At 43.7% G+C, this 27,037-nt stretch overlaps 1 protein-coding gene across 4 annotated transcripts in view; it reads right to left on the reverse strand.

The window, feature by feature from the left end:
• Window positions 1–27,037, reverse strand: part of FNBP1L (formin binding protein 1 like) — a 159,831-nt gene that overhangs the window by 38,165 nt on the left and 94,629 nt on the right. For all 4 annotated transcript variants that reach the window (XM_073571423.1, XM_073571424.1, XM_073571422.1 and 1 more), the window contains exons 3-7: window positions 13,296–13,349; window positions 8,184–8,331; window positions 5,748–5,810; window positions 5,259–5,363; window positions 1,732–1,860 (exon numbers count right to left, since the gene is read on the reverse strand). In XM_073571423.1, coding sequence (XP_073427524.1) covers window positions 1,732–1,860; window positions 5,259–5,363; window positions 5,748–5,810; window positions 8,184–8,331; window positions 13,296–13,349 — 499 coding nt within the window. The remainder of the gene's footprint in view (window positions 1–1,731; window positions 1,861–5,258; window positions 5,364–5,747; window positions 5,811–8,183; window positions 8,332–13,295; window positions 13,350–27,037) is intronic.

Genomic DNA, 27,037 nt, shown 5'->3' on the forward strand with positions numbered 1-27,037 from the left:
TATTTTGCAGAGGGTGCTCTTTTTATCTTTGTGCAAAACGTTAACCTGTTGAAGTTTTGCAGACTTAAAACATTCAAAACTGAAGGGGCTAAACAGGACAATAAAATTCATCCCATCTCCTTAGTATTGGCCATCAATACTAGATCACTGAGGGTCTGACTCTCCATGCCCCTTACGATTTAGCCATGTGAGGGGGCCACAGCACTTTCACAACCCTACTATTAACCAAGCACAGATCCACACCATTACTAGTGGCCTTGCCAGATATTACAATTTTCTACAGCTTTGAAAATTATGGCCAGACACCAAAAAAAGGATTTCTCGGGAGTCTGGTAAACAAAAAGAAAGGAGCACCACCGGACAGACGCAGGGCACCACCGGACAGACGCAGGGCACCACCGGACAGAGACGCAGGGCACCTTTAAATAGCTGATTGGTGTGGATGAGGAAGGCATACCCGTGCCAATCTTACAGATATGCTATCAATTTTAAATTCGTAGATAACCCCTTTATGGTAGCTGAACCCTCATGCTTTCTTTTTTTATCGCTACCTCTGCTGGAGGACTATAACCCCTGCTGTACATTTCCTTCTTGATACAATGAGCGCAGTATACTTATCATACTTCCTTGAAAACCCAAGAAAAATGCCAGTTACTATGTATGGACATGTCTGGGACAAACTATGACTTCACATGTCTCTATAAATATCTTGCCCGTACAAGTGAGCAGCAATATATTAAAATTATTTAGACGTTTAAATCAGAGAAGATCAGTGCCACACAGTCGGGAACAGCACTGGCCAGAAATGGGCATCATATAACCAGATTTCTGCGAGTATCGGCAGCTTTTTTTTTTTTACCTATCACTGAAGATGGATTATTTTATCCCAGAAGCCAGTTAAATAAGAGTCAGCTTCCTGCACATCTGTGCCACAGGAAGAAGTCCTAATGAATGCAACACCATGGTCCCTGCTAGAGCTTCTAATAGACCACACACTACACAAGGTAATTCTTTATTTCTCCTGTGGAGGCGCTGCAGTGAAAACTAACAGCTGCTGCCCGATTCCTCAAATAGATTTCAGCTTATCGCTACGAAATCGGAAAGGGGGGCAGCCTGTAATTAGATCATTTTCAGGGCCCTCTTCTAACAAAACAAGGACGGTTTACAGAACACAACATAAGCAAAGAACATAAAAGCTAAGAAGTGTTTTCGCAAGGGTCACTAAAAAGAATCGGATCACAGGGCGCCCTACTGTTGGGAAACCAAGGGATCGGCAGTAATCGATGGACGCAATTGATATCAACCTGTTCGTCCAACAGTCTAACGTGCTTTGTTTTAGCACATCAAGCGTGACCAAATAGTGACTTGGGCGCAGTTATTAGGTATCCACAGTAAAATAAACAGGAAACCTATAAAGGAAAGTCATTGTTCAAAAACATCTTCTAACGACCGGCAACACAGAGGAAGTCTGGAGCCTCCTCGAATCTGGGGCAGGAGAACAAGCCGCATTCCATATTTTAAAGTGAAAAAAGTCTGACATTTTGTCCCGTTCATCTTAGATGATTGCATTTCTTCTGTGATATTTATACTCCTAATCTGAGACACCCAAAGCTTCCACCAATGCCTTCTGTCATCATAAAAAATACACATAGCCCAGTAACTATTAAACAAACAGGGGCGCAAATAAAACATTTATCACAGATGATCCGAGGACAAACAGGCGTCGCTCACCTTGTAAACCTGTGGGATCACGATGTAGAAATGTTTGTGTTGTTCCTGGTTGTAATTCTGTAGTTGCGCGGCGTATTCGTTTTTGCTTTCGTCTGCCATGTGGGTGCGCAGGTTCAGCTGCTGTTTTGCCTGTAAAAAAAAAGGGACAAAAACCTAAAACGCAAGCTGGAAATAAAGGTGGATCCATCACCATGAATAAGCTGCCCCCCTCCCCCCCATCATGTACTGTTAGTAGAATACAGAGGTCCGCTGTACTAGTTATAGAAGCCTTCTGAGCATGCTGCTACTGAAAATCTCACTGTGAAGGGAGTGGGCGCAGGTGAGCTGTAACATCACATCCCGTCTGACGATAATGAGGCTGCTGAAAAGCCTTCTGTAAAAAGTCTAAAGGTCTTTTCAGAGAAGCAACGATCGACTATATGAAAGTTGATCGATGCTCATTTAAACAAGCTGTGAGTACTGATGGGGAGTCAAACAACTGCTGATACTGTATGCAGACAGAATGGTTGTATGTAAATCGCTGCTTCACAGAGGAAGAGGACTTGAACCACCTATTGGGATGCAGAATCCTAAAAGTCAATATCAACCCTTTAAAAAGTCTTGCCATATGACTCAGGATAAGACAACAAAGCACATACTCCAATTGCAGACATGTGTTTCGGGGTGTTTGCCCCTGATCAGTGTAAAGCAGTGAAATGTTAACGGCAGCACATCATTTGTTTAGATGTGATGTGCTGCAGCTAATAATGATTTTTACACTGTCTCAAAAGATTCAATCACCTAACAAACAGGTGTTCTGCTCATTCATTGATTGCTCACATATTTACATGAGTAAATAATAGATCTAAATGCATCTAAAAGAGATATATATATATATACACACACACACCGTGCATCTAATCCTATCCTGTGTGATACTGACTGCTGAGTCGTGTATCTAATACTATTCTGTGTGATACTGTGTGCTGAGCTGCGTATCTAATCCTATCCTGTGTGATACTGACTGCTGAGCCATGTGTCTAATCCTCTCCTGTGTGATACTGACTGCTGAGCCGTGTATCTAATCCTATCCTGTGTGATACTGACTGCTGAGCTGTGTATCTAATCCTATCCTGTGTGATACTGACTGCTGAGCCGTGTATCTAATCCTCTCCTGTGTGATACTGGGCTCCCCCTGCAGTCTGTGTCAGAGGGTGGTCTGTGTTGGCACAGTAATAAATTGTGTTATTTCCACCTTTACAGAAGGACGATAACACCATAGAAATGATAAGAATAGGCCTCAGTTACCACAACTGTCTACAAAGAAAATTGTTGCTGATAGCAACCAATCACAGCTCATTTTTCATCTTTTAAACAGCTCTGGGACAGCGTGGCGAGTTTTATGTGGTGAGGCTGGTGTATGTATGGTGAAATGTGTGCTGAGGGTGGTATATGTGTTGAAGCACGTAGTAGTGTGTGGCGCATTTTGTGTGTGTGTTCATTTCCCCGTGTGTGGTGAGTATCCCATGTCAGGGCCCCACCTTAGCAACTGTACGGTATATACTCTTTGGCGCCATCGCTCTCTTTCAGTCCCCCTTGTTCACATCTGGCAGCTGTCAATTTGCCTCCAACACTTTCCTTTCACTTTTTCCCCATTATGTAGATAGGGGCAAAATTGTTTGGTGAATTGGAACGCGCAGGGTTAAAATTTCGCCTCACAACATAGCTTATGACGCTCTCGGGGTCCAGACGTGTGACTGTGCAAAATTTTGTGGCTGTAGCTGCGACGTTGCGGATGCCAATCCCGGACGTACACACATACACACACACACATAGAGCTTTATATATTAGCTAGATAGAGATATATATATATATATATATATATATACATATATATATATATACACACACACACACACACACATACATAGGAATTCAAATTACTGTCAGGAAAATCTGTAGACAAGATTGAGTAAAATCTCTCATACTTTGCTGATATTTAATAACACTGCAGATTTTCGGGAGGCCCAATAGTTCTCCAGGGTTACTGCTGTAGAGTTCTAGAACTTTATTAGGGAAAGAAAATGTCTGCTGGCCACAGAGTTCCCCCTGCAGGTACAAGGACTACTGACTCAGCACTTTACAGAGAAGCTGCACACAGCAATATATATCGCAGGTTCTCGGACCCCTATGGTTATAAAAAATTATTTTCATTCCCACTGAACCTGAATTTTCAGGTTTGGTGTTAAGGGAGCCATCAAACATTAAAAAAAACCCTGCAGCAAGATCCTAATTTCTGAAACTCTGATATTGGGATCTGTCCATTTAAAACAGCAAGAAGTCCAAAATTAATTTGAGCAGAAAATTACAACCGTTCATGTCCTACAGACAAATCCTCTGCATATAAGCTGGCAGGCAAAAAAAAAACCCACCTAAGTTTTCAAGACAAAGATGTAAATGTCGGGGGGGCAGGGGACGGGTAGCCCCTCCCCCCGGGACAAAGGAGGACAGGCAGCCCCCCCTGGAAGGCAGGGGGACAGGCAGCCCCCCCTGGAAGGCAGGGGGACAGGCAGCCCCCCCTGGAAGGCAGGGGGACAGGCAGCCCCCCCTGGAAGGCAGGGGGACAGGCAGCCCCCCCTGGAAGGCAGGGGGACAGGCAGCCCCCCCTGGAAGGCAGGGGGACAGGCAGCCCCAGGAGGCTAGAGAATAGGCTGCCCCTGGGGAGAGGAGCATAGGCTTGGGCACAATCCAGCTTTCCACAGCACAGAATACACTGACGTCACCAGTGATATTATAGCCTTCATACTTATGCTTGTCTAATGTGCTAAAAAATACCCTTAAGTGGAAACCAGGGCTGTGGAGTCAGTAAGCCAAACCTGCGACTCCGACTCCTCAATTTCCCTTACACCGACTCCGACTCCACGACTCCGACTCCGACTCCCACACATATTGCTTATATTTAAGTGAAAAATTTATTGTAGTACAATGTGAACCTCAGACATTTAATCATTTTTATGATCCAATAATCAAGATATTTAGATAGAACAGAATATATATTGGTGTACTACCCGGTTTTCATTCTTTTTGGTACAGATACGATATGGATAGACAGATATGGATAAATGGATAGAGCAGATTTCTAATCTGCTTTTGCTATTGAAAACATTATCTATGAGCTCAAAAACCTTTCAGGTGATGCAGTTTTTTAAAAAGATGATCAGCTTTTGCAGCTGAAAAACGTATCCTCAAAAAACACAGGAAAAACGCTGTGTGTGAATGTAGCCTTAGATCAGGAATAGAACAGCCATTTATAGGACATTTCATAACTTTCCCAAACTCCTATGAAAAAATATTCAGCACATCCTGCATTGAATTACTGTACCCAATTTATTATATATTTTAGGAGTCGGAGTCGGTCCATTTTATACCAACTCCAACTCCACCAAAATGACCACCGACTTCGACTCCACAGCCCTGGTGGAAACGATAGAAACAAAAACACCTAGCTATACAGCGGGGGTAACTTGCTTTAAAAATGAAACCTGTACCTTCTCTACGTCAGATTTTGTGGCATTGGTGTCATTATCCAGTCTCTCGTATGTCTGCTGTGCCTTTTCTGCTTCTCTGCATTCCCTCTCAAACTTCTTTTTACTCTGCAGATATTGTAATAGAAGAAAACAAAAGGGAATATAGTAAAATAGATTATTATTTTGCAATTTATGTAATGCAAGTGTGGCCGACAGGATATTGGTCAGAACATAACTTTGTGAGATGTGAACACCAGACTGTTGCATAATTCACGACTTATTTAGACTGTTACAAAATCTGCATGTTCTCTACAGATTCTTGTGTGTGACCATTCCGTATCATCATGGACGTCCTGTAGAACTGCACAACACGTAACGACACAATTCGGAAAACCCACGTGCACTTATAGGGACATTGCTATTACCACATCTCATGTAAATCCCTGGAAGTGAAGACTGCATACATACCATACTTAGGAAGAGACTAAAATACAGAAAAGCACAACTTACACTGTCCATTTGTTTCAAACACATATCGAGGTACTGCTGTGCTCGCCGGCCCTCTTGCAGATGCTGCAAGGAAAATAAGATGTGAGAATGCAGGAACGATCCTTCATCAGGACTATGTGATGTAAAAAATTGCATCCAAACTGTTGACTAAGAAGAAGATTGTGAAATAGCACAGTCACATGTTTTTCGCCTCAATGTTAGAACATTTTTCAGCCCTTTTTCCTTTGGCGTATGAAGCTATTAACACCATGACCCCATAAGAGTTAATAACAAGGTATTGTCTAAAAACCATGTACCACCATGCTGCCATGGGCTCCTTCATTCTCGGGGTGTCATACAATATTTTTGTCAATGGTGGATCAGTAACTTTCAGAGAAATTGGCTATACTAAGGCCGGTTTCACATTTGCGTTAGAGGCCGCAGCGTCGGCCTGCGCACGGCTGCCGCTAAGCCCCGCCGGTAGCTCCGCCTCAGGGGACGCATGACGCTGCATGCGTCCCCTATCTTTATCACTGAGGACGCAGGCCGTGCGCAGTATGCGTTTGGCGGCGCCTGCGTCCTTTTCACGGTGCGCCGAGCGCAACCAAATTGCAACAGGTTGCGTTTGGCGCTGGTCGGCGCACCGTCAAAAGGATGCAGGCGCGGCCAAAACGCATACTGCACACGGCCTGCGTCCTCAGTGATAAAGATAGGGGACGCATGAAGCATCATGCACCCGGAGGCAGAGCTACCAGTGGAGGCGCAGCAGGGGGCGGGGCTTAGCGGCAGCCACGCGCAGGCCGACGCTGCGGCCTTTAACGCAAATGTGAAACCGGCCTAAAAGAGAACTTGTCGCCACATCAAGAGTGGCCAGTAATTGCTCTTATTTGTCTCTAGCCGCTTACCTCAATTTTTCCCCCCCAACGATCCACCATAAGGATCCAGAGATACATTTTTTTATTTAGACTTTATTTTCGTTGTCTTTACCAAGTGGGCAGTGCGAACAGGAATCCCTGGGGGCATGTCTTTAGGTTTCTCTGCATAATTACCCCGTGAGCACAGCCCTTTGTTAAAAAAAATAATCAAAAAAAGGGCACTAAATACAAAGGGCCATATCTATAGGACCATGAATTATATTGAAGATTTAAAAGATAAACAGAATAGTCAAGTGAGCTGTGGGAATGAAACAAAAGCAAAAACTGGCGAGTCTGCACCTGGGGACATGAACTCTTTAAATGGGTACTCTGGCTCCATTTACATCCACTTCTAGAGGGCGATGACATCACATCTACAGACACCTTCCGGCTTAATGGAAACCTGTCACCATGTTTGGCCCATATGAGATATGACCACCAGCTTTCAGGCCTGATAGACCGCATTCTATAATGATTTATGTCTTCCCCCAACCCGACCTGGAACAGAGCTTTTATTTTACTCACCTGCAGGCGGTCCAGTCCAAGAGGTGTTACTCTTCTTGGTGTGGCACCTCCCTTCTTGCGATGCCGCCCTCCTGCTTGCTTGCCGAGGATGATGTGTCCCTACGTCATCCACAGTCTCCCCGACATCGCGATCCTGCGCAGGCATACTTAGCTGACCCGACTAGAGCAGGATAAAGATCTAAAAAGTGCATGCACTGGGACTCTGACCTTTGCCAGCACCATTCACACTGCAGTACTTTGTTCTGCCCTCAAAGTGGCAGAGAAGTATGCATGCGCAGGAGCATGGTGCCGGGGAAACTGTGTGAAAGACATAGGGACGCGTCATCCACATGAAGCAAGGAGGGAGGCACCGGACCAAGAAGAGCACGACCCCTCCGACCGGACAAGCTCTTTTTCTACCCTTTTAGGTGAGGTTGGAGGCAGAAATGCAGCACTATAGAATGCTGTATATCAGGGCTGAAAGGCGGTGGACATTTCTCATATTGGACAAACCTGGTGACAGGTTCCTGTTAAGTGTACTCCGATCAGGCCAAGTGAGGAATAACTACCGCTCACACACTCGAGATGCCAGATATCTAGAAATGTTATGTCCCTGGGTCCCCTCTACTGATATCCTAATGTGGAATTGAGGCGGAGCTGAATTCACCCCTTTTGCAAGGAGTCTTGTTGGCAATGCTCCATGAAAAAAAAGTAGCTGTTTTCCAGAAAGAAAGAAAACCATGACGCTAATAATGTCACTTATTGGCGGTTAATCTATAGGAAAGTTACAGAAAGCATTTTCTAGTCCTATATGCGGCTAAAGCAAGGGTTAACACTAAGGAATTATTTTATAAATTATATAAATACATCACAGGTGAACATAATGGGAATGTGAAATGTACTTAACGCAGGGAAGAGTCTCAACCTCAGATTTTATTAATATTTTCCTAATAAACCTCCACCCAGTCTACACCCAGCAGTTTAACACCAGTCTCAGAATATAAAATTAATATATAAAGTGCTATAATAAAATAAATACCGATTTTCGCTCAGCTTTCAGCTCATAGGTATACTTCATTATTTCGCCATAAACTCTGTGTCCAATTTCCTCCGCCACGACTTCCCGCTGTCCGGCGTAGTCATTCAGCTCGTTCAGTATATTATAAAATGCTACACATGATGAAAATCTGTAACGGAGGGAAGAAAAATCTATGTATCGGATGTCGCATTGTTATGTTGCCTATAGTAATGTGATTTTACTGTGCAAGTGGAGGTGTCTCGCACAACACCACCACCTATCAATAGCAACCCACCATTAAGCTGCTCATTGACAAGGATTGTTATACAACTCGAAAAGAATAGAAAGCCGTCATAATAAACGTCAGTCTGTGGAACACAGAATATACACATCTCCATTTTTGGACAGGCACAAATGATACCATTGTCCGTAACTGACGGACTGATAATAGCTGATGACAAGATGGAGGTAAGAGAAGAAATAGAAAATACCATAGCTAAAAGCAGTGTGCTTCCAAAATTATGCCATAATCAGCAGTACAACCAGCTATTTGAAGAAGTTGCAAAGTCTCTGCAGCAGCAAAAAATTATAGGCGTTATTTTAAAATGGGGACACAGGGATAAAGAAGTGTTGTCCTATACACCTCATTCTTCCCAATAGCCTTCCCCACCTAATTTTTCCATCTCCTCCCAACTCCCCCCCCCCCTTCTTCCTCTCAATTTTTCATGCATGTCAGTCAACTATATTTGACTATATACTATGATTGCAAAATTGACTTTTGTAATTTTTCCTATGTTTCACCAAAAATAAAGAATTTACAAAAAGAAGGGTTGTCAGAACATAGGACAACCGCTTTAAAAGGGAACCCGTCACCAGGTTTGTCCCATAGGAGATACAGCCACCACCTTTTAACCCTCTCATACAGCATTCTAATATAATATGCTGTGTATATGTCCCCAATCCGACCTGCAACAAAAGAAAAAACACTTTATTATACTGACCTGAGGGGCATCGAGTCTGATGGGTGTCACTGGTCTTGGTTCGAGGCCTCCCTTCTTTGGTGCCGTCCCCCTATGTTATCCATACGAAGCACAGAAGGAGGAGGACATGGGAAGAGCCGGACCAAGACTAGTTACACCCATCGGACCGACCGCCCCGCACGAGAGTATAATAAAAGTGCGTTTTGTTTTGTTACAGGCTGGATTGGGGGCATATACACAGCATATTAGTCTGCCGTATATGAGCGCTGAAAGGTGGTGACTGTATCTCATATGGGGCAGACCTAATGAAAAGTTCCCTTTAAGTGGCAAGAGACAAAAAATTTTTTTTTTTTTTTTTAAATGCTAAGTTCAAAACTTTTAAGCTCATCAGTTAAAAAACAAAATGGGGATATTTCCATACAGTCACATCTCTATATATAAAAATGAATGTGTGTGTGTGTGTGTGTGTGTGTGTGTGTGTGTGTGTGTGTGTGTGTGTGTGTGTGTGTGTGTGTGTGTGTGTGTGTGTGTGTATATATGTATCACCAACCTATCACAAAGCATCTTTCATTTCACCAGAGCTGTTCAAAAGAAGCTGAGCTGTGATTGGTTGCTATGACCAACAGTTTTCCCACTTGACAACACCTCAGCAGACACTGACATGGTGGGAGAAATATAGCATCCCTGGGAACATAAGCTCCCAGCCATTGTCTGCCCCCCTGAAAGGAGCAGAGAGCACATGACAGAAATAAATCCCTCCTCCTGTGCCCATATACACATCCTCCATCCCATAGGCACATCTTCCCTCTTAAAGGGATCATTGGTATGGAAGTCCGGGCAAATCCATCCAGCGCTTTGGTTTTGACCCCAGGCGTCTCTTAAAGGGATCCCCGGTATGGAAGTTAGGACAGTTCCACTCAGCTATGTGGTTCTGACCCCAGGGTCTCTTAAAGGGATCATTGGCATGGAATTTAGGGGAAATCCTCTCTGCGCTTTGGTACTGACCCCAGGCCCTTCTTAAAGGGATCCCCGGTGTGGAAGTCAGGGCAATTGCCTTCAAATGCTCTGGTACTGACCCCAGGCTCTCTTAAAGGGATCTCCTGTATGGAAGTTAGGGCAAATCCCTCAGGGCTCTGATTCTGACCCCAGGGTTCTATTAAAGGGATCATTGGTATGCAAGTCAGGGCAAATCCACTCAGTGCTCTGGTTCTGATCCCAGGCTCTCTTAAAGGGATCCCCATTATGGAAGTTAGGGCAAATCCACTCAGTGCTCTGGTTCTGACCCAAGTCCCCTCTTAAAGGGATCCTCAGTACGGAAGCGAGGGAAAATCCACTCTGCGCTTTGGTACTGACCCCAGCCCTCTCTTAAAGGGATCTCCGGTACGGAAGTTAAGGTAAATCCCTCAGCGTTCTGATTCTCACCCCAGGCTTCTATTAAAGGGATCATTGGTATGGAAGTCAGGGCAAATCCACTCAGCATTCTGGTTATGACGCCAGGCCTCTCTTAAAAGGATCCCCAGTATGGAAGGTAGGACTGCTCCACTCAGCGCTCTGGTTCTGACTCCAGGCTGAGGGGATGATGTGGGATATTATGGGTAGTAGTAAGGTAGCTCTGGCTGACGGGATGATGTGGGATATTAGTGGTAGTAGTCCGGTAGCTGTGGCTGACGGGCTAATGTGGGGTATTCGTGGTAGTTGTCCGGTGGCTCTGGCTAATGTGGGATATTAGGGGTAGTAGTCCAGCGGCTCTGGCTGACGGGATGATGTGGGATATTATAGTGAATGTAGCTATGCGGAATGGCCGGGGCTCTACACTCAGCTTATAATAATAATAATAATAATAATAATAATAATAATAATAATAATAATAATAATAATAATAATAATAATAATAATAATATATATATTCATAATAATTTGTTATAACTAACCGTAGTTGGTTACTATGCCCGGGCAGCGCCGGGCTCTTCAGCTAGTGAAATAATAAAAGTTGAAATAACAGCAAGTATAGCTGCGCTAACAGCATTGTAGCCTAGTTGGACCCATGACATTTGCGAACTGCAAAACTGAGTGGTGCGCCCATTCACTCCGCATATGTTCACTCACTACTATAACAGATAACGAGCCTAGATTTTCAACATACGCAACAAAGACAATGGACCCTATGGATCTTCATTGGGAGCGGTGGAAGATTGAAGGTCAGTGGATATGTTTAATATTTTATACAATACTAAAAAAGGTATGGGGAATAAGTATTTCCATTCAGTATTGCAGTTCTCAAATAAAGAGTTCAGATCTGGCCAAACTGGGGATACAAGGCCGTGTGTAGGTTGTCGCGCAGGCGTACTGTATTTATTGTAGAGGATTAAAGGGAATCTGTCACCCTTTTTTTGGCTTTGCAGCTGCTGGCATAGACATCGGGGGATTATCTATAGCATTCTGTAATGCTGTAGATAAGCCTCCGATGTAACCTGAAAGAGAAGAAAAACACGTTATATTATACTCACCGAGGTGGGCGGTCCGGTCCGATGGGTTTCGCCGTCCCGTCCGGCGCCTCCCTTCTTCATGCGATGACGTCCTCTTCTCCCATCCTGTAATGGCTCCGGCGCACTGCTCTGCCCAGTTGAGGGCAGAGCAGAGTCCTGCAGTGCGCAGGCGTCGGGAGAGGTCTGGCGCCTGCGCACAGCAGAATTCTGCTCTGCCCTCAACAGGGAAGAGCAATGCGCCTGCGCCGGAGCCATTTCAGGATGGGAGAAGAGGACGTCATCGAATGAAGAAGGGAGGCGCCGGATCGGACCGCAACACCCATCGGACCGGACCGCCCACCTCTGTGAGTATAATATAACGTGTTTTTCTTCTCTTTCAGGTTACATCGGGGGCTTATCTACAGCATTACAGAATGCTGTAGATAAGCCCCCGATGTCTATGCCGGCAGCTAATAGGGGATAAAAAGGGTGACAGAACCCCTTTAATAGCTGGCTTATCAACAGTGTGTCTGATGCATAGCAGGTGAGGTATACTGGACTGTATAGTAAAGCCATACACCCTTAACGGAGGAGCAATTTTTGCTTTTAGAAGTTGAAACTTGGAGAATTGGGCTGAAAAATGGCAAATGAGGTTTAAGGCTGGTTTCACATTAGTGTTAAAACAACGCTGCACACTGCGTCGGTAAGCCCCGCCCCGGCTCCCTGCCCGCCCCATCCGGGATCACCGCCTACTATCGCATTTGCACGCATGCGATCGGCGCACCCTATCTTTAGCATAGGGTGCGCAGATCATGCGCTGCCAGTGTGAAAGCAGCGTGCTGCGTACTTTTGACGGTGCGCCGTGCGCGCCGAAATGCAACATGTTGGGCATCTAAGTCAATAAGAAACTAAATTGGAGTGCCCAGTGTTAGGCAGCTGCCACCAAAGCAAATGGGGTCATGGGATGCATTAGAAGAGGTCTGGGGACACGAGATGAAAACATAATTCTCCCTCTGTACAAATCACTCGTCAGACCACACTTGGAGTATTGTGTGCAATTTTGGATGCCACTGCTCAAGAAAGACATTACTGAACTTGAAAGGATTCAAAGGCGGGCTACTAAAATGATAAATGGAGTTGGTTCACTACAATACCCAGAAAGGTTATCAAAATTAGGTCTATTTACTCTAGAAAAGAGAAGACTTACGGAAGACTTAATATATATGTACAAGTATATCAGAGGGCAATATAGAGATCTCTCCAATGAACTGTTTGTACCAAGGACTGTGACAAGAACAAGGGGGCATTCTCTTCGTTTGGAGGAAAGACAATTTCTGCACCAGCATAGAAGAGGGTTCTTCACGGTAAGAGCAGTGAGGCTCTGGAATTCTCTTCCTGAGGAAGTGGTGATGGCCAACTCACTGAATGAATTTAAGAAAGGAATGGATGCTTTTCTTGTGAGTAACAGTATAGAAGGTTACGAATAACAGAATACTATAGGTAGATGGTTGACCCAGCTTTGGGGAAGGAATTTTTTTCCCTAGCTTCTACTCTGTGGGGTTTTTTGCCTTCCCCAGGATCAACAATGCAGAACAGCTGCACTAAAAATAGGCTGAACTAGATGGACATAAGGTCTTCCTTCAGCCTTCAAAACTATGTTACTATGTATGAAACAAGAGCGCAAATACCTGGGCTCCTCGTCTTTTGCAGATCGCTTCGGACAAAACTTTTTCACCAAATTCCTAAAATAAAACCGAAAACACTTGTGTTAAGAATGATCACACTGGGAGGAAAACAAAAAAAAACACAAAACAAAAAAAAACAAAACACAACATCAATCACCTTTATTGAGCATTGCAGCTTTCTGACCCCCTTGCAACAGATAGCAATGGCTACTCCTGCACCTGATGCATCATCTGCTATAAGAATTGTAGTTTGTGCTTGTAAATTTACACATTGCCCCTTACCCAATAGAGTTATCCGTATACATTGCATACAGATTCCCCCATGTCATCTCCTTTTAACCAATCACAGTGCAGCTTTCATGTCATCAGAGAGGTTTGCAAAACAAAAGCTGAGCTCTGATTGGTTGCTGGTGGCAACGGTTTCCTTCAGATAGTATAGAGGCCTAGTTAGTCGCATTTATACTGTATGTACAGGTAGGAGACGTCCATTATAACAGATATTGACAAATATCCATGCTTTAATGTACAAAACCACTGGAGGTGCACAGTCGGGAGAGGTGGACATCTGTCCCTCTTTTGATCGGAGTGGGCACACGGTGGCTATGTCCACCTGGTGCAGTGAGGCCGTCGCATCCACACTTGCCTCAAATCTCACTACAAAGCAAGAAGAGGATACCCACTAAGAGAATAGCCGGCACCTACTGAGCATGTGCGACCTGTCAGGAGTGAACTACTGGTCGTTTCCATGGGCAACAATGTTCTGTAAATGTTGGGGCGAAGTCTAGGGCATTCTTGTAAATTGAATGCATTTGGCAAGTTTATTTTCAGATTTTTAAGCCACTGATTTATATGGTATTGTGGGAAGAACTCAAGTTCATTACAGCCTAATTTATATGTGCCCATCGTACGGAATAAATAAAAAATAAATCACATTAGTGATCGCAAACAATTTGGGTCATCAGATTTATAACCTACACATTTCCAATATATCAATTTGGCAAAATTTAGTTGTTTTCCTGTCTATGCAAATTCTAAACATTGCTCGTTATTATTCATTAGGTGACATACATAACAATGTGGTATCCTAGCAACTGCTCTTTCATCGAGGGTCCTTCTGGCATTTATAGATAGCAGGAAGGAAGCAGTGTTACAGAGCATGCAAATAAGAGGTGATAACTTGTGAAGGCTGGGAGCCGTGGAGCAGAGGCAGAAACTGACTCCATAAGTAATGCTCTAGGCGCCTCATTTCTAGGGGCAGTCGGATGATTAAAAATAGTAATTTATACCAACAACCTTCATTGGCCCGATTTTCGGTTATAAGACTTTGAATCATACAACAGAAGAGGACTCTACATTACCCTTCACTAGAATAGAAAGACAAAGTAGAAACAACCACTGTGCACACAAGAAAAATGAATTATACCCAAAATCATGGACCCCCTCTGAAAATGAACAAGAGCACCTGACCAAACCAAGGGTGCGCCGAGCACCCCAAGCGGCATGTGATGAAACTTCAGCTTATGTAGAAAAGATGAAAATTAGAACACCAAGTGAACAATTCATAATTTGCTGTTTTTTAAAAAAAAAAAAAAATTTAAGTTATTTTTTTCCCCTTTTGGTTTTCGAAATGGTACAACACAAGATTCATGCATTTTACACAAAGCCCAAAATTGATATTTTTCTGTCTAGTTTATGGCTTTTTAGCAGTAAAAAAAAGCATCAAAATAAATCACTCAGAAGGGGTGAGGCCTAGAGTAGAACTGCACCAAACTGCATTTCATGAATCAGTCTATAACAATCTGGAAAAGCCACATTAACATAAAAATGAAAAAAAAAACAAACAAAAAAAACAAAAAGTGAAAAACAGCAAATTGATGAGTTTGTTGCAAATCAAAAAAGTCACTAATCGAGAGGCATTCTCATAGGTCCCAACCATCCCGGATTCAGCGAGATGTTCCGATTTGAGGGGGCAGTCCCGATAGGTCAGGGCTTTGTCATGACTTCTACTCAATCTCTCCGTGCGATGTCTTCTCTCGGAGTTTATCACACGCGGCACGATTTATCCCTCTTTCTCTTCTATAAAAGTTGGGAGGTACAGTGGAGGAAATAAGTATTTGATCCCTTGCTGATTTTGTGAGTTTGTCCACTGACAAAATGCAAATAAATTTATATAAATTTATACAATGTGATTTTATGGATTTTATTTGTGATATACTCGCTCTCAATGTTAAAATTAACCTACCCTTACAATTATAGACTGTTCATGTCTTTGTCAGTGGGCAAACTTACAAAATCAGCAAGGGATCAAATACTTATCTCCTCCACTGTATGTATTCACACCGAGCAACTGATAAAAACACAATAATGAATCGGACCCCAAAGATGTAACATTTATAGGGGATGCATCCCCTACAAGGCCTATGTACTTAGCTTATACTGTCAGTTTGGGCTGACGGACAACCTCAGATATACAGAACGGCTCGCTATAAGCTGTCAGGACTATAAAATTAAGTATGAAGAGTGACGTAAAAGTCACAGCAGAACCTCAATGGTAATCCACTTGGTCTGCGTAAAAGTTAATATACTGCTTTATGACTTGTAAAGATGAGATTATGCCTACTCGTGGTTTATTCTGATGATCTAGCTGTAATACATCACAAATTGCTTAATACTAATAGAAATCTATCACTCGGGCTCCTCGTTTTCACATACATCTGCCTTTAAGGCTAAGTGCACACGGTGATTTTCCTCCTGCGGATTTTTCTGCGCAGATTTGAAGAAATCTGCAGGTCAAATGACCTGCATTTTTCCTGCGGATTTCTTCCTTTTGAGGTTTTCCTGCGTTTTTTGTGCGGTTTTCCCCTGCGGATTTGGAGAATGGAGCAGGTGGAAAACCGCACAAAAGTGACATGCTGCATTTTTTGTACCGCACAAAAACCGCAGTGTCTGCACAGCGGTTTTTTCCCCATAGATTTAAATGCTACTGTAAATCACTTTGCGGATCTGCAGCGTTTCTGCGTGGTAAAATCCGCTGCGGATCCGCAGGAACACTGCATCGTGTGCACATGGCCTTAATATTTAAGGAGAGGACACTGAAGAATGTCACTTTGGCACAGGCTATTTGAAGATTGTTGTTCTTGGCACCCACATTTTCCTGAACTCATTTCCCTTTATAGAAAGAGCATAATGTCTTCTAATCGAGTCCCACTCGGGAAGTGAAAGTCTTGTTTATCATGGACAGCTGAAAAATGGACAGGAAAAACGCCATCACGCCTGCACCCCAGAGATGCAATGTCCAATTCAAGAGTAAGAGCAGGCAAGGGAGCGAGCGATAATCCAAGTGTACACAGCCAAGTACGGATTGTCTGATGTCATGATGCAAAAATGCTTTTGCATGTATTAATAAATTGGATGTCATCGAAAGACAAAAGACTGATTTATGGCTTTTTCCTTTTCTTTTATTTGGTTCCTCTTTTAAATCGATTTTCTAAGGTACGGCCGTATCTCCGGACACCTTTGCATTGTGCCTATGTTAATGAAGGTGTCTTAAATGTTAATACTAACAAGTTATCTTTAGGAAAGGTTATTAATATTAGATTGGTGGCAGTCCGACTCCTGGTACTACTGCTGTCTGCAGAGTTGTGTTTTGGTGAACACCGCGGCCGCTTTGTTGTTTGCACTGATGTGTTCACCAGCACGAGAGTCAGCCCTCAACTTATCTACTTTGGATGTTCCGTCCTAGAATCATTATCATCGATTGTCTTCATCCCACTTCCTTGCTCTTGAGGGCAAGATCTTCTATCCAAACGGAGGAAAGTTTGAACAACAACAAAAAAACACCACAAGGTAATGCTGGTCCATTTCCTAGAATGGCTCTACAGGGTGGCAGCTGCTTCATGATGACATACTCTTGAAGATCAGGAGCATGTTCTCACCCACCGGTTCAACACATAAAATAATGAACTGTCACTAGCTTGTTTTCTCTCCAGACAGTTCGGTAATTACACAGCATCTGTCACTATATTAGTCAGATCAGGAATATATTATGAATGAACATTCAGTTTAAGATACACTCTATAGAAAAAAACAATCTTGGTTTTTGCAGGACTGTCTCAGAAAACAGTCCTTTAAGGGCCATGAATAAAGGACACTTGTGTTATGTTTGCTGGGTGGTGCTTATATTTCGTATTAAGAGGTGTGTACACAGGAGACAATATAGGAAATGTAAAAGGTTATTTAAGATTACATATAATTTCAGTCTCATTTTATACACTATTTAATATCGTAGTTGCAGATTATTATTATTTATATAGCACCATTGATTCCATGGTGCTGTACATAAGGAGGGGTTACATACAAATTACAGATATCACTTACAGTAAACAAACTAACAATCACAGACTGATACAGAGGGGAGAGAGGACTCTGCCCTTTCGGGCTAAAGGCCCTTTAAGGCTGAGTGCAGACGGAGTTTTGAGCCCTGCGGATTTTTCCGTGCAGAATGGAAGAAAACCGCAGGTCAAATGACCTGCATTTTTCCTGCGGATTTCTTCCATTTTTCACGCGGTTTTCATGCGGTTTTTGTGCGGTTTTCCATTGCGGTCTTCCCCCTGCGGATTTGGTAACAGGGGAGATAGAAAACCGCACAAAAGAAGTAACATGCTGCGGATTTTGTACCGCGGAAAAATCCGCAGCGTCTGCACAGCGGTTTTTTTTTTCATTCATTTTAAAGGTACTGTACATCACAATGCGGATATGCAACGTTTCTGCGCGATAAAATCCGCTGCGGAAACGCTGCAAATCTGCATTGTGTGCACATGGCCTTACATTTAGCGATACACCAGCGATATGACCCGGTCAGGATTGCTGGTGCATCGCTAAATGATCGCTAGTGAGCTTTCACACAGAAAGATCTCACAGCAATGCAGCAGCGACGCAGCGCACGATACTCACCTTTCACACACAGCGATCCTGACGTCCTCCCGCCCGCCTCCAGCGTCGCTCGTCTCACACAGCAGGAAGCAGACGATGAGAAATGGAGCCGCCCAATCTCGCGCGATCAAAAAATAGACAGCGGGGGAGCCGGTCGAAGGTAAGTATCACACATAGCGATATCGCTAGCAATATCGCTATAACGTCACAAAATCAGTGACGTTTTAGCGATATTGCTAGCGATATCGCTATGTGTAAAACCCCCTTTACATGCTACAGGATGGTGGGGAAGGAGACAGTAGGTTGGTGGGTTGCAGCAGTTCCGGTGTTGGTTGAGGTGATATCACCGGTAGTGGTGATAGAGAAGGAGGTAGCGGGGTCATTGCAGGCTTTCTTGAAGAGGTGGGTTTTCAGGTTCCGTCTGAAGGATCCAAATGTGGTTGATAGCCGGACGTGCTAGGGCAGGGAATTCCAGAGGATGGGGGCTATTCGGGAGATGTCTTGGAGGCGGTTAGGTGATGAGCGAAGGAGGTCTTGGGAGGACCGGAGATTACGTGAGGGAAGGTATCGGGAGATTAGTTCAGAGATATATGGAGAAGACAGGTTATAGATGGCCTTGTAGGTCAGTATTAGTAATTTGAACTGGATACGCTGAGGGAGTGGGAGCCAGTGAAGAGATTTGCAGAGGGGAGAAGTGGAGGACTAGCGAGGAGAGAGATGAATTAGTCGGGCGGCAGAGTTAAGGATGGACTCGAGAGGTGCGAGGGTGTTAGCAGGGAGACCACAGAAAAGGATGTTGCAGTAGTCGAGGCGGGAGATGATGAGGGCATGCACAAGCATTTTAGTAGATTGAGGGTTGAGGAAAGGACAGATTTTGGAAATATTTTTGAGCTGGAGGCGACAGGAGGTAGAAAGAGCTTGGATGTGCGGTTTGAAGGACAGGGCAGAGTCAAAGGTAACTCCGAGGCAGCGGACTTCCGGTACTCGGGAAAGTGTGATGTCATTAATTGTGATAGATAGGTCAGGTAAGGAAGATCTGTGATATGGAGGAAAGATGATGAGTTCAGTCAGATTTGTCCACATTGAGCTTGAGAAAGCGAGAGGAGAAGGAGGATATGGCTGATAGACACTCTGGGATTCTGGACAGCAGAGAGGTGATGCCTGGGCCAGAGAGGTAGATCTGAGTGTCATCAGCATAAAGGTGGTACTGGAATCCGTGGGACTTTATGAGTTACCCCAGACCAAGTGCAGATCAATTATTTTGAACGTACACATAATTAGAGAGACCGCAGTCAATTTCTCCCTATAACAGTCGCACACAAGTGATTGTAATGTGTAAATCCAGGCCCAGGACGATTGATGAATATTTACCCGAAATGCTTTTAATGTAAATAAGTGTTAAATTTAATATAGTCACATTCCATGCCACCATCCTTCACCTATTGGTAAATTATAATATATATATACATACACACATGGGAAACCCCAAGACTACTGTATATACATCACATGGGAGATCCCGAAACTGATGTATATATTATATTACATGGGAAACATTGAGACTGCTGTATATACATCACATGGGAAACACTGAGACTGTTCTATACACATTACATAGGAGACACAGAATGCTGTAAATAATGTCTATTTACAGCAGGAGCCATGGGGCTGTAAAATCTATACATCACAGCAAACATGGAGCTGCTACATAGTCATCACAGCAGACATTTTGGGGCTTGGGTATTGACACCACAGCAGACACATGGGTTTGTGGTATAAACCTCACAGGAGACAAAACGGTCCTCCTGTGAGACGGGAACACATTGCGCGCTAACTCCGCTCATAAAGTACATCCTGATGCTGACAATGGCCACCATGATGATGTAATCTTTCATTGCACGCCCCATATTATTCACCAGTCAACTCTGTGTGAACGTGCTCACGGAGTAAGAAGAAATTAGAGGGCTGGCAGACATTAAAACACAGCTGATGACCCGAGCACTGCGGTCCCCGGGAATCTGCTTGGGGGACGCAGAAAAGGTCATTGGGCGCCGAGAAGTAGCCTCGGGCCCGAGGTTCCCCAATCCACACCCCTGATTTACAGGCTATAAAACAATACAATTAGCCGCTGGACTCCTGCGCTTATTTGGCAGCTGACTGAATGTTTTCTTGGGCCCATGATTAGATCAAAAGGTCATTCTTAGGCTAGTTTCACACTAGCGTTTTGGAGCGCAGCGACGGCCTGTGCACGGCCGCCGCTAAGCCCCGCCCCTGCCGCGCCCCACCGGTAGCTCCGCCCACCGGCGCATGACGCTCAATGCGCCCTGCGTCCCCTATCTTTATCACAGGGGGCGCAGGCCGTGGGCAGTATGCGTTTGGCGGCGCATGCGCCTTTTTGACGGTGCGCCGACGCAACCAAACTGCAGCAGGTTGCGGTCGGCGCACCGTCAAAAGGACGCATGCGCCGCCAAACGCATACTGCGCACGGCCTGCGCCCCCTGTGATAAAGATAGGGGACGCAGGGCGCATGCAGCGTCATGCGCCGGTGGGCGGAGCTACCGGTGGGGCGCGGCAGGGGGCAGGGCTTAGCGGCGGCTGTGTGCAGGCCGTCGCTGCGCTCCAAAACGCTAGTGTGAAACTAGCCTAATACAAGATTTTTCAGCTAATAAATCGGCCAAGGTGAAATGGACTTTAGTGTCCCTTTATTTTTGATAGCTTCCAGATTCAGGGAGTGTTCACAACTTCACACAATACATTTTTGCAGAGTGGTGGCATGACAAATGCTGTGAGCAATATGTGTGGGGAGGGAGTTACAGGGTTTTTTTTTCACTTGCGCTTTCACCGGTTCATTTGAATGAGTGAAAGGCGCAATAAAGCCACTGAAAATTGACATGCCTCATCTTGGCGAACGCAGCTGGGCTGAAAATACATGGGGGGGAAAAAGCCCAGTGTGTGCATGAGATTTAAGAAATCTCAGCGATTATGCTGGTATTGTAAAACAGTGTAGTTTTAAGTATTAAATTCGCCATATGTGAAATTATCTAACATCGGTTTTATGCCTCACAGAGTAATTCCATGCAGTGGAGATCATTCAGTTTGCATTCAAGTGCAAGTTGTCGGTGTGGAGGAAGACAGACATTGTCAAGGCTCCTTTCATCAAATCACTGAAGCCCCGAACACTATAGCTGGCCTCCCTATAGTTCTATATGGCCGGTAAAACAGATTGCATCGCGGGCCCCACTACAGCTGTGTTGCTCGATAGGGCAGCTAATATCTCTAAGAGTACAAGTAAAACCTGTAATAAAGCAGAAGAGCACTCTAGGGATATAGATGGAGGCCCAACAGCTGGGGCACACTCGTTCTTCTCCCTAATGACCATTTCCCAACATCTGACCCTACTCACCCCAAATTGATAAATCTAATAGTTAATGGGGTTAGTAGCAGTGCCATTTGCCTAACCAACCTTTTACATGGAAGTCCACTAAATTTATAGTAATTTCCCACCCCATTAGGCCCTGTTCATATCACTTGCTAATGGCAATATAGCCTACAGGTGATGGACAAGTCATAAATGGGCTGTGATAACTACAGATATTATTACGGTGTCATCTCTCATAGCCTCCCTTTTAAGGGTGCGTACAGATGTCCATTTTTCACGTACTACTTGTTTGCAAGTTTCTAAGCACGTGTTCTATGGGGTGTTTACACATCCGCGTATCCTATTAGACCGGGTGGTCAAGGATCAAACTCGTCAATGCAAGTCTATGGATCTGTAAGAAAAAATTTAAAAAATCATGGAGTGCGCAGATGCAGATAATGTGCGGTCATTTTTTCCCATTTACACTCCCACCTCCTGCGGACTAGAAAAACTAAATTGACACACTGACCAAACGTCGATGGAAATCTGATCAAAGTCACAGATCAAATAGGGACTTTTTTGGATTATGAAATGTATCACTAAAGTCTGAATGAGACCTTATGCAAAGATCGCAAGATTTTGCCATCATGTATGGCAAGCAAAAAAAAAAAAAAAAAAAAAAAATGTAATGTGAACAAAGCTGTACCAGGAGAATGCTATAGAACAGTGCACGGATTCACTCTCTTCATGTAGTCTTAGGCAACGTGGTTAGCCCAAACAGGTGAAGTTTTAATGCTTTTAAAAACTTCAAAATATTCAAAATCAAAAATAGCTTTTTTCTGACACAAATGTATCACAGCAAATAAACAATTCACTTGAATAGACTACAATACTTTCTGTCAAATCCAACTTCATACATATAAGACGAACAGTCCTACGAGTCTTGGGATCCTCTTCAGCCTCAGCTCCAGTAGTGTTAAACTCCGGGCACAGTTCACACTGAACAGGCTGCACCTTCCACACGGTTCTCCACAGCTCCAACTAACAGACTGCTCAGCTTTCCTAGCTGACCCATGCAGTTACCATCCAGAGAGAGACCCTGGAATGTGTCTCTCTCAGCTACAGTTCACATTTTGGCTGGTCACTCACCAGCAGTGCATTTAACTCTGCTTCATCCAGCAGACTGACACACCTAGTGATCAAAGGCCCTGGTTTTAGTCAAAGCTAGTCAGGTGCATCTAATCAACTAGTGTTAGGATTTAACCCAGTCCTACCTGCCTTTGCTACAATAGATTAACCCATAACTACCCACTTCATAAATGTGATTGGAGGACTTCAGAACAGCCACTTACAGACCGTCCAGCAGGGCAAAAGGAAATCAGAACACAGTTGAGGTATACGAGGTTCACGGTTTTTGAAAAAAAGTGATTGACAACCTGTATGCACACCGTAATGACCTGTGAGAGTTCTTGTCACAGAGTTGGTCATGAAGAAAAGTTAAAGATCACTACTCAGCATCCTACAGTCAAATAATTTTCCATTATGAAATGCTATACAAATATCCCACCAATTTATTATCTTTGTAAGGCTTCTAGTTAACTCATTGTAAAGGCGATCCATATCCACTGTCAAATCTGTCACCTGAAAATCCCCAATGACTTCATTAAAGAGATTTTTTTGTGCTCAACCAAAACACAGAGCTTTCAAAAGAGCATCTGATCCAGATCTTCAAGAAGCAATCCTCCCGACCACCTCCAAAGAAGCGAATTCCTTCTTACCTTCCTGCTGGACCCAAGAGACACATCCGTCACAGTTGTGCCAATATCAGTACTAAGTGAAGGGCGCAATGCTGGTAGCGGAGTGCACCTCCATTAAACATTTAAAGCTGAGTAACATTTGTTTTGATTGCATGCATTAGAACACAGTATATTTATTTTTCTTTTAACAAACTTATACCTGACATCTTGTCAAATGCAATTTGTGTCACTAAAAGACATGCATATAAATGGAGAGGGAAAGTACATGCAGATTTCAACTCCTGAATCTTTCCTCCTTTATAGGATAAACATTTTAATGGTCCCAATGAATCCCAAAAATATTTTTTTGTAATTAGGCTATTGAAAACCTCCTACCGTTTTGTGTATCTCCATGGTAACACAACAAATCCGATCCTACGCTGATATTAGAGTTTCATTTTTTTTTTAATTCTTAGGCCTCTTTCACACATCAGTTTTTTGCCTTCAGGCGCGATCCGGCTTAAACGGATCCGGCAAAATGCAATGCCGGATCCGTTTTTTCCCCATTGACTTGCATTAGCGCCGGATCGTGCCGGATGGCATTGCGTTTCATCCGTTTTTTGCCGGATCCGGCAACTTGTCTCATTCCGGCGTCTTGAAAAAACGTCTACTGTAACGTTTTTTGTCTCCGGCGAAAAAGCCGGAAGCGCCGGATCCGGCGCTTCCAGCTTTTTGCTACAATGAAAGTCTATGGGCGCCGGAATGTGCCGGATCCAGAAAAAGACGGATCCAGCAACCGGATCCGGTTTTTTTAAGTCTGCGCATGCTCAGATCCAATTGGCCAGCCTCCAGGAACAGAGACGGATGCAGCAAAAAAACGGATCCGTTTCTACAGTTCTCCAAAATTTATGCCGGATCCGTTTTTTCTAAAAAAAAAGCCGGATCATGCCTGACGGCAAAAAACTGATGTGTGAAAGTAGCCTTAAGGGGGGGGAGAAAAAAAAAAAAAAAAGAGTTCCTCCATATTCTATTAGTTTGTGAAAAATGGACAGAACACAGATGGCATCCAAACAATAGCAGATTTTTTTCACTCACCCACAGACTTTCATTACCGTTTTCATACAACAGTCGGGATCAATATTGGACAAGTCTCAACGATTTTGCGGTGACCACTTGATCCAAGGAAAAAAAAAATCTAGCGTGAACAGGCCACAAAACTTACTGAAAAACACGGGTGGCACTTGTACGTTAAAAACAGATGTGTGAATGAGCCCTTAGTGATTGTATTAGACAGACCAAGCAAAACTGAAAAGTACTCTTAACTAGCCAAAATTAGATTTTCAGCCCAAAAGTGAGTCCAATGTAATGGCAGATAGAAGTCATCATTTTTCCTAACTTATTCTCCACTAACTGTCCTCAAGTGTAATCCATCTATAGCAGCTGCTCCTGCTCTCCTGTCTGCTGTACCACATACGGGCACAGAGGAGAGGCACGTTTTAGTTTCAAAAGCAGGCAAGCCATTGGATAACTGTGGGGTGCAATGCATTCTGGGAAACTAGGGAAAGGATGTTCCAAATCCTATGGTGCTGGCAAAATTCTGATAAGGACAAACCACCCATGCAAAAAAAGGTTTGCTTTTTTAAATCACAGAACGCATATAGACAAGTTATGCTTGGGATGACTAAAGTTCTCTTGATCCGAACTCAACAACCTCATGGCAGTGGTGTTCAGTTTTGGAGATAGTCGGGCAGGCCATACTCGGTCCATGATACAAGATCTATGAAACCGACCTTACGGCGCATGAGATTCTGGACAGTTCCTGAAGATCATCTTCTGCCTTATGTAAACCACAAGCAGTTTTTAACCTGTTGTGGGGGATGAGGACATGAAGACCAATGTTTTCTTCTGGTTTTGGGTGAAATGACAAGCATGATATAAACTTTGCAAATGGGCTTCAACCATTCTTACTGTGAGATTTCCACTAACTTTTTTTTTTTAACAAGCAAAGGGCAGGGACATGAGACAAATCTATGGTCTTGTATCGACATCAAACAATATTACGCAAAGTGCAAACTTTTTTTCCTTGCAATATTTTTAGTTATGAATCCTTCTAGCTTCCTGAATAACATACACACACAATATCTATTCCAAGTTTTCATAATTTTTTTTTTTTTTTGGGGGGGGGGGGGGGGGGGAGAAATCTTTGATAAAGTTTCGCTACTCTCCTAGTTCTGTAATTCACCATACAAATAATTACAGAACGCCTCACAACCCTTGGCAGCAAATGGGATTACCAATCTCCAAATAAGTAGATGTCCTAGAAATGGGACAAACCAATAACTTACGGTAATATTCCTTAAAAGGGTCACTGTGCTCTCAACAAACTGCGCATACAATCAGTACAAGTAAAAAGGAACATTTTCATAAATATCAGAGAATCTGCTTCCTCCATTTGTCAGCATCTTCTCGTCTAGTCCAACCCCATTCAAATAAAAATTAAAAAAACAGCAAAACTGACTGTCAGAAAAGTGAGGTGTCTGGTTACAAAGCAGGCCAGAGATACAGGCAGATCGTGCTGCAGCTTCTAGCAAATAGACTGTACTTCAGGATAACTGTACTTAAGGCTATGTGCACACGTTGCGATTTTTAAGCGTTTTTTGCAGCGATTTTCGCCACGAAAACGCTCAAAAGACACATACAGAACGCACTCCACGCATTCCTATGGCATTCCGCACATGCTGTGCTAATGCTGCGATTTTTTCCGTGGCGGAATCACATAGCGGAAAAAAACGCAGCATGCTCATTCCTTTTGCGGAATCGCAGCAATTCCAAAAGAATTGCCGCGATTCCACACACATAGGAATGCATGAGATCCACTTACTTCCCGCATGTGGCTATGCCCACCATGCACAAAGTGAGCGGCTCATGTGCGGATGGTACCCACAGTGTGGAAGAGAGGAGACTGTCCTCCAGGCCCTGGGTACCATATCCCTGTAAAAAAAAGTTAAACGCCGGAAGGGGAATATAACCTGATTATTTCTTTTTTTTATTTTTAACATTCTATCTTTTACTATTGATGCCGCATAGGCAGCCTCAATAGTAAAAAGTTGGTCACACTCGTCAAACACTATGTTTGATGAGTGTGACCAACCTGTCAATCACATTCCAAGCAATGCTTCAAATCGCTTGGAAAGTACTTGAATTTCGCAAGCAAAAATCGCGGGAAAAACGCGGGAAAAAAAACGTGCAAAAATCGCACAAAAAAGAACCGCACGTTTTTCCTGGGAAGAAGTGTGGGTTTTTTTCTGCATATGTGGGCACATAGCCTTATACTAGCTTGGGGAGGGCATTTATGCAGGGGGCATTTATGCACATGTAATCTAAGTACATGTATCAAAGTACTGGCAGTTATAACATGGATGAATGTGACATGCATCTCTATTCTCTTCATACAGGTAATCAGCTTTTCCAATCTCTGCTCTGAATCCACTCCTGTGTTTCTCCATTCAATGACAGCAAGCAGTTAATCCTGAATGCTATCTATGTGTTTTCAACTATGCAAGCTTATTTCTGGTATATAGTTTTTTCAACTTACTCTGCTTGTCCCCTTATGTTGTGAGGTCAAGAAACTTTTCAAAGTGCTTTATGATCCATGTAGTGCTGGACATGTGTTTATTTGACCACAGCATTTTATTGGGTCCTGGTGTCTCAATTTAGTG

Source organism: Dendrobates tinctorius, unplaced genomic scaffold (genome assembly GCF_039654945.1).
Source record: "Dendrobates tinctorius isolate UK_male_01 unplaced genomic scaffold, ASM3965494v1 ptg000029l, whole genome shotgun sequence".
Classification (NCBI taxonomy): domain Eukaryota; kingdom Metazoa; phylum Chordata; class Amphibia; order Anura; family Dendrobatidae; genus Dendrobates; species Dendrobates tinctorius.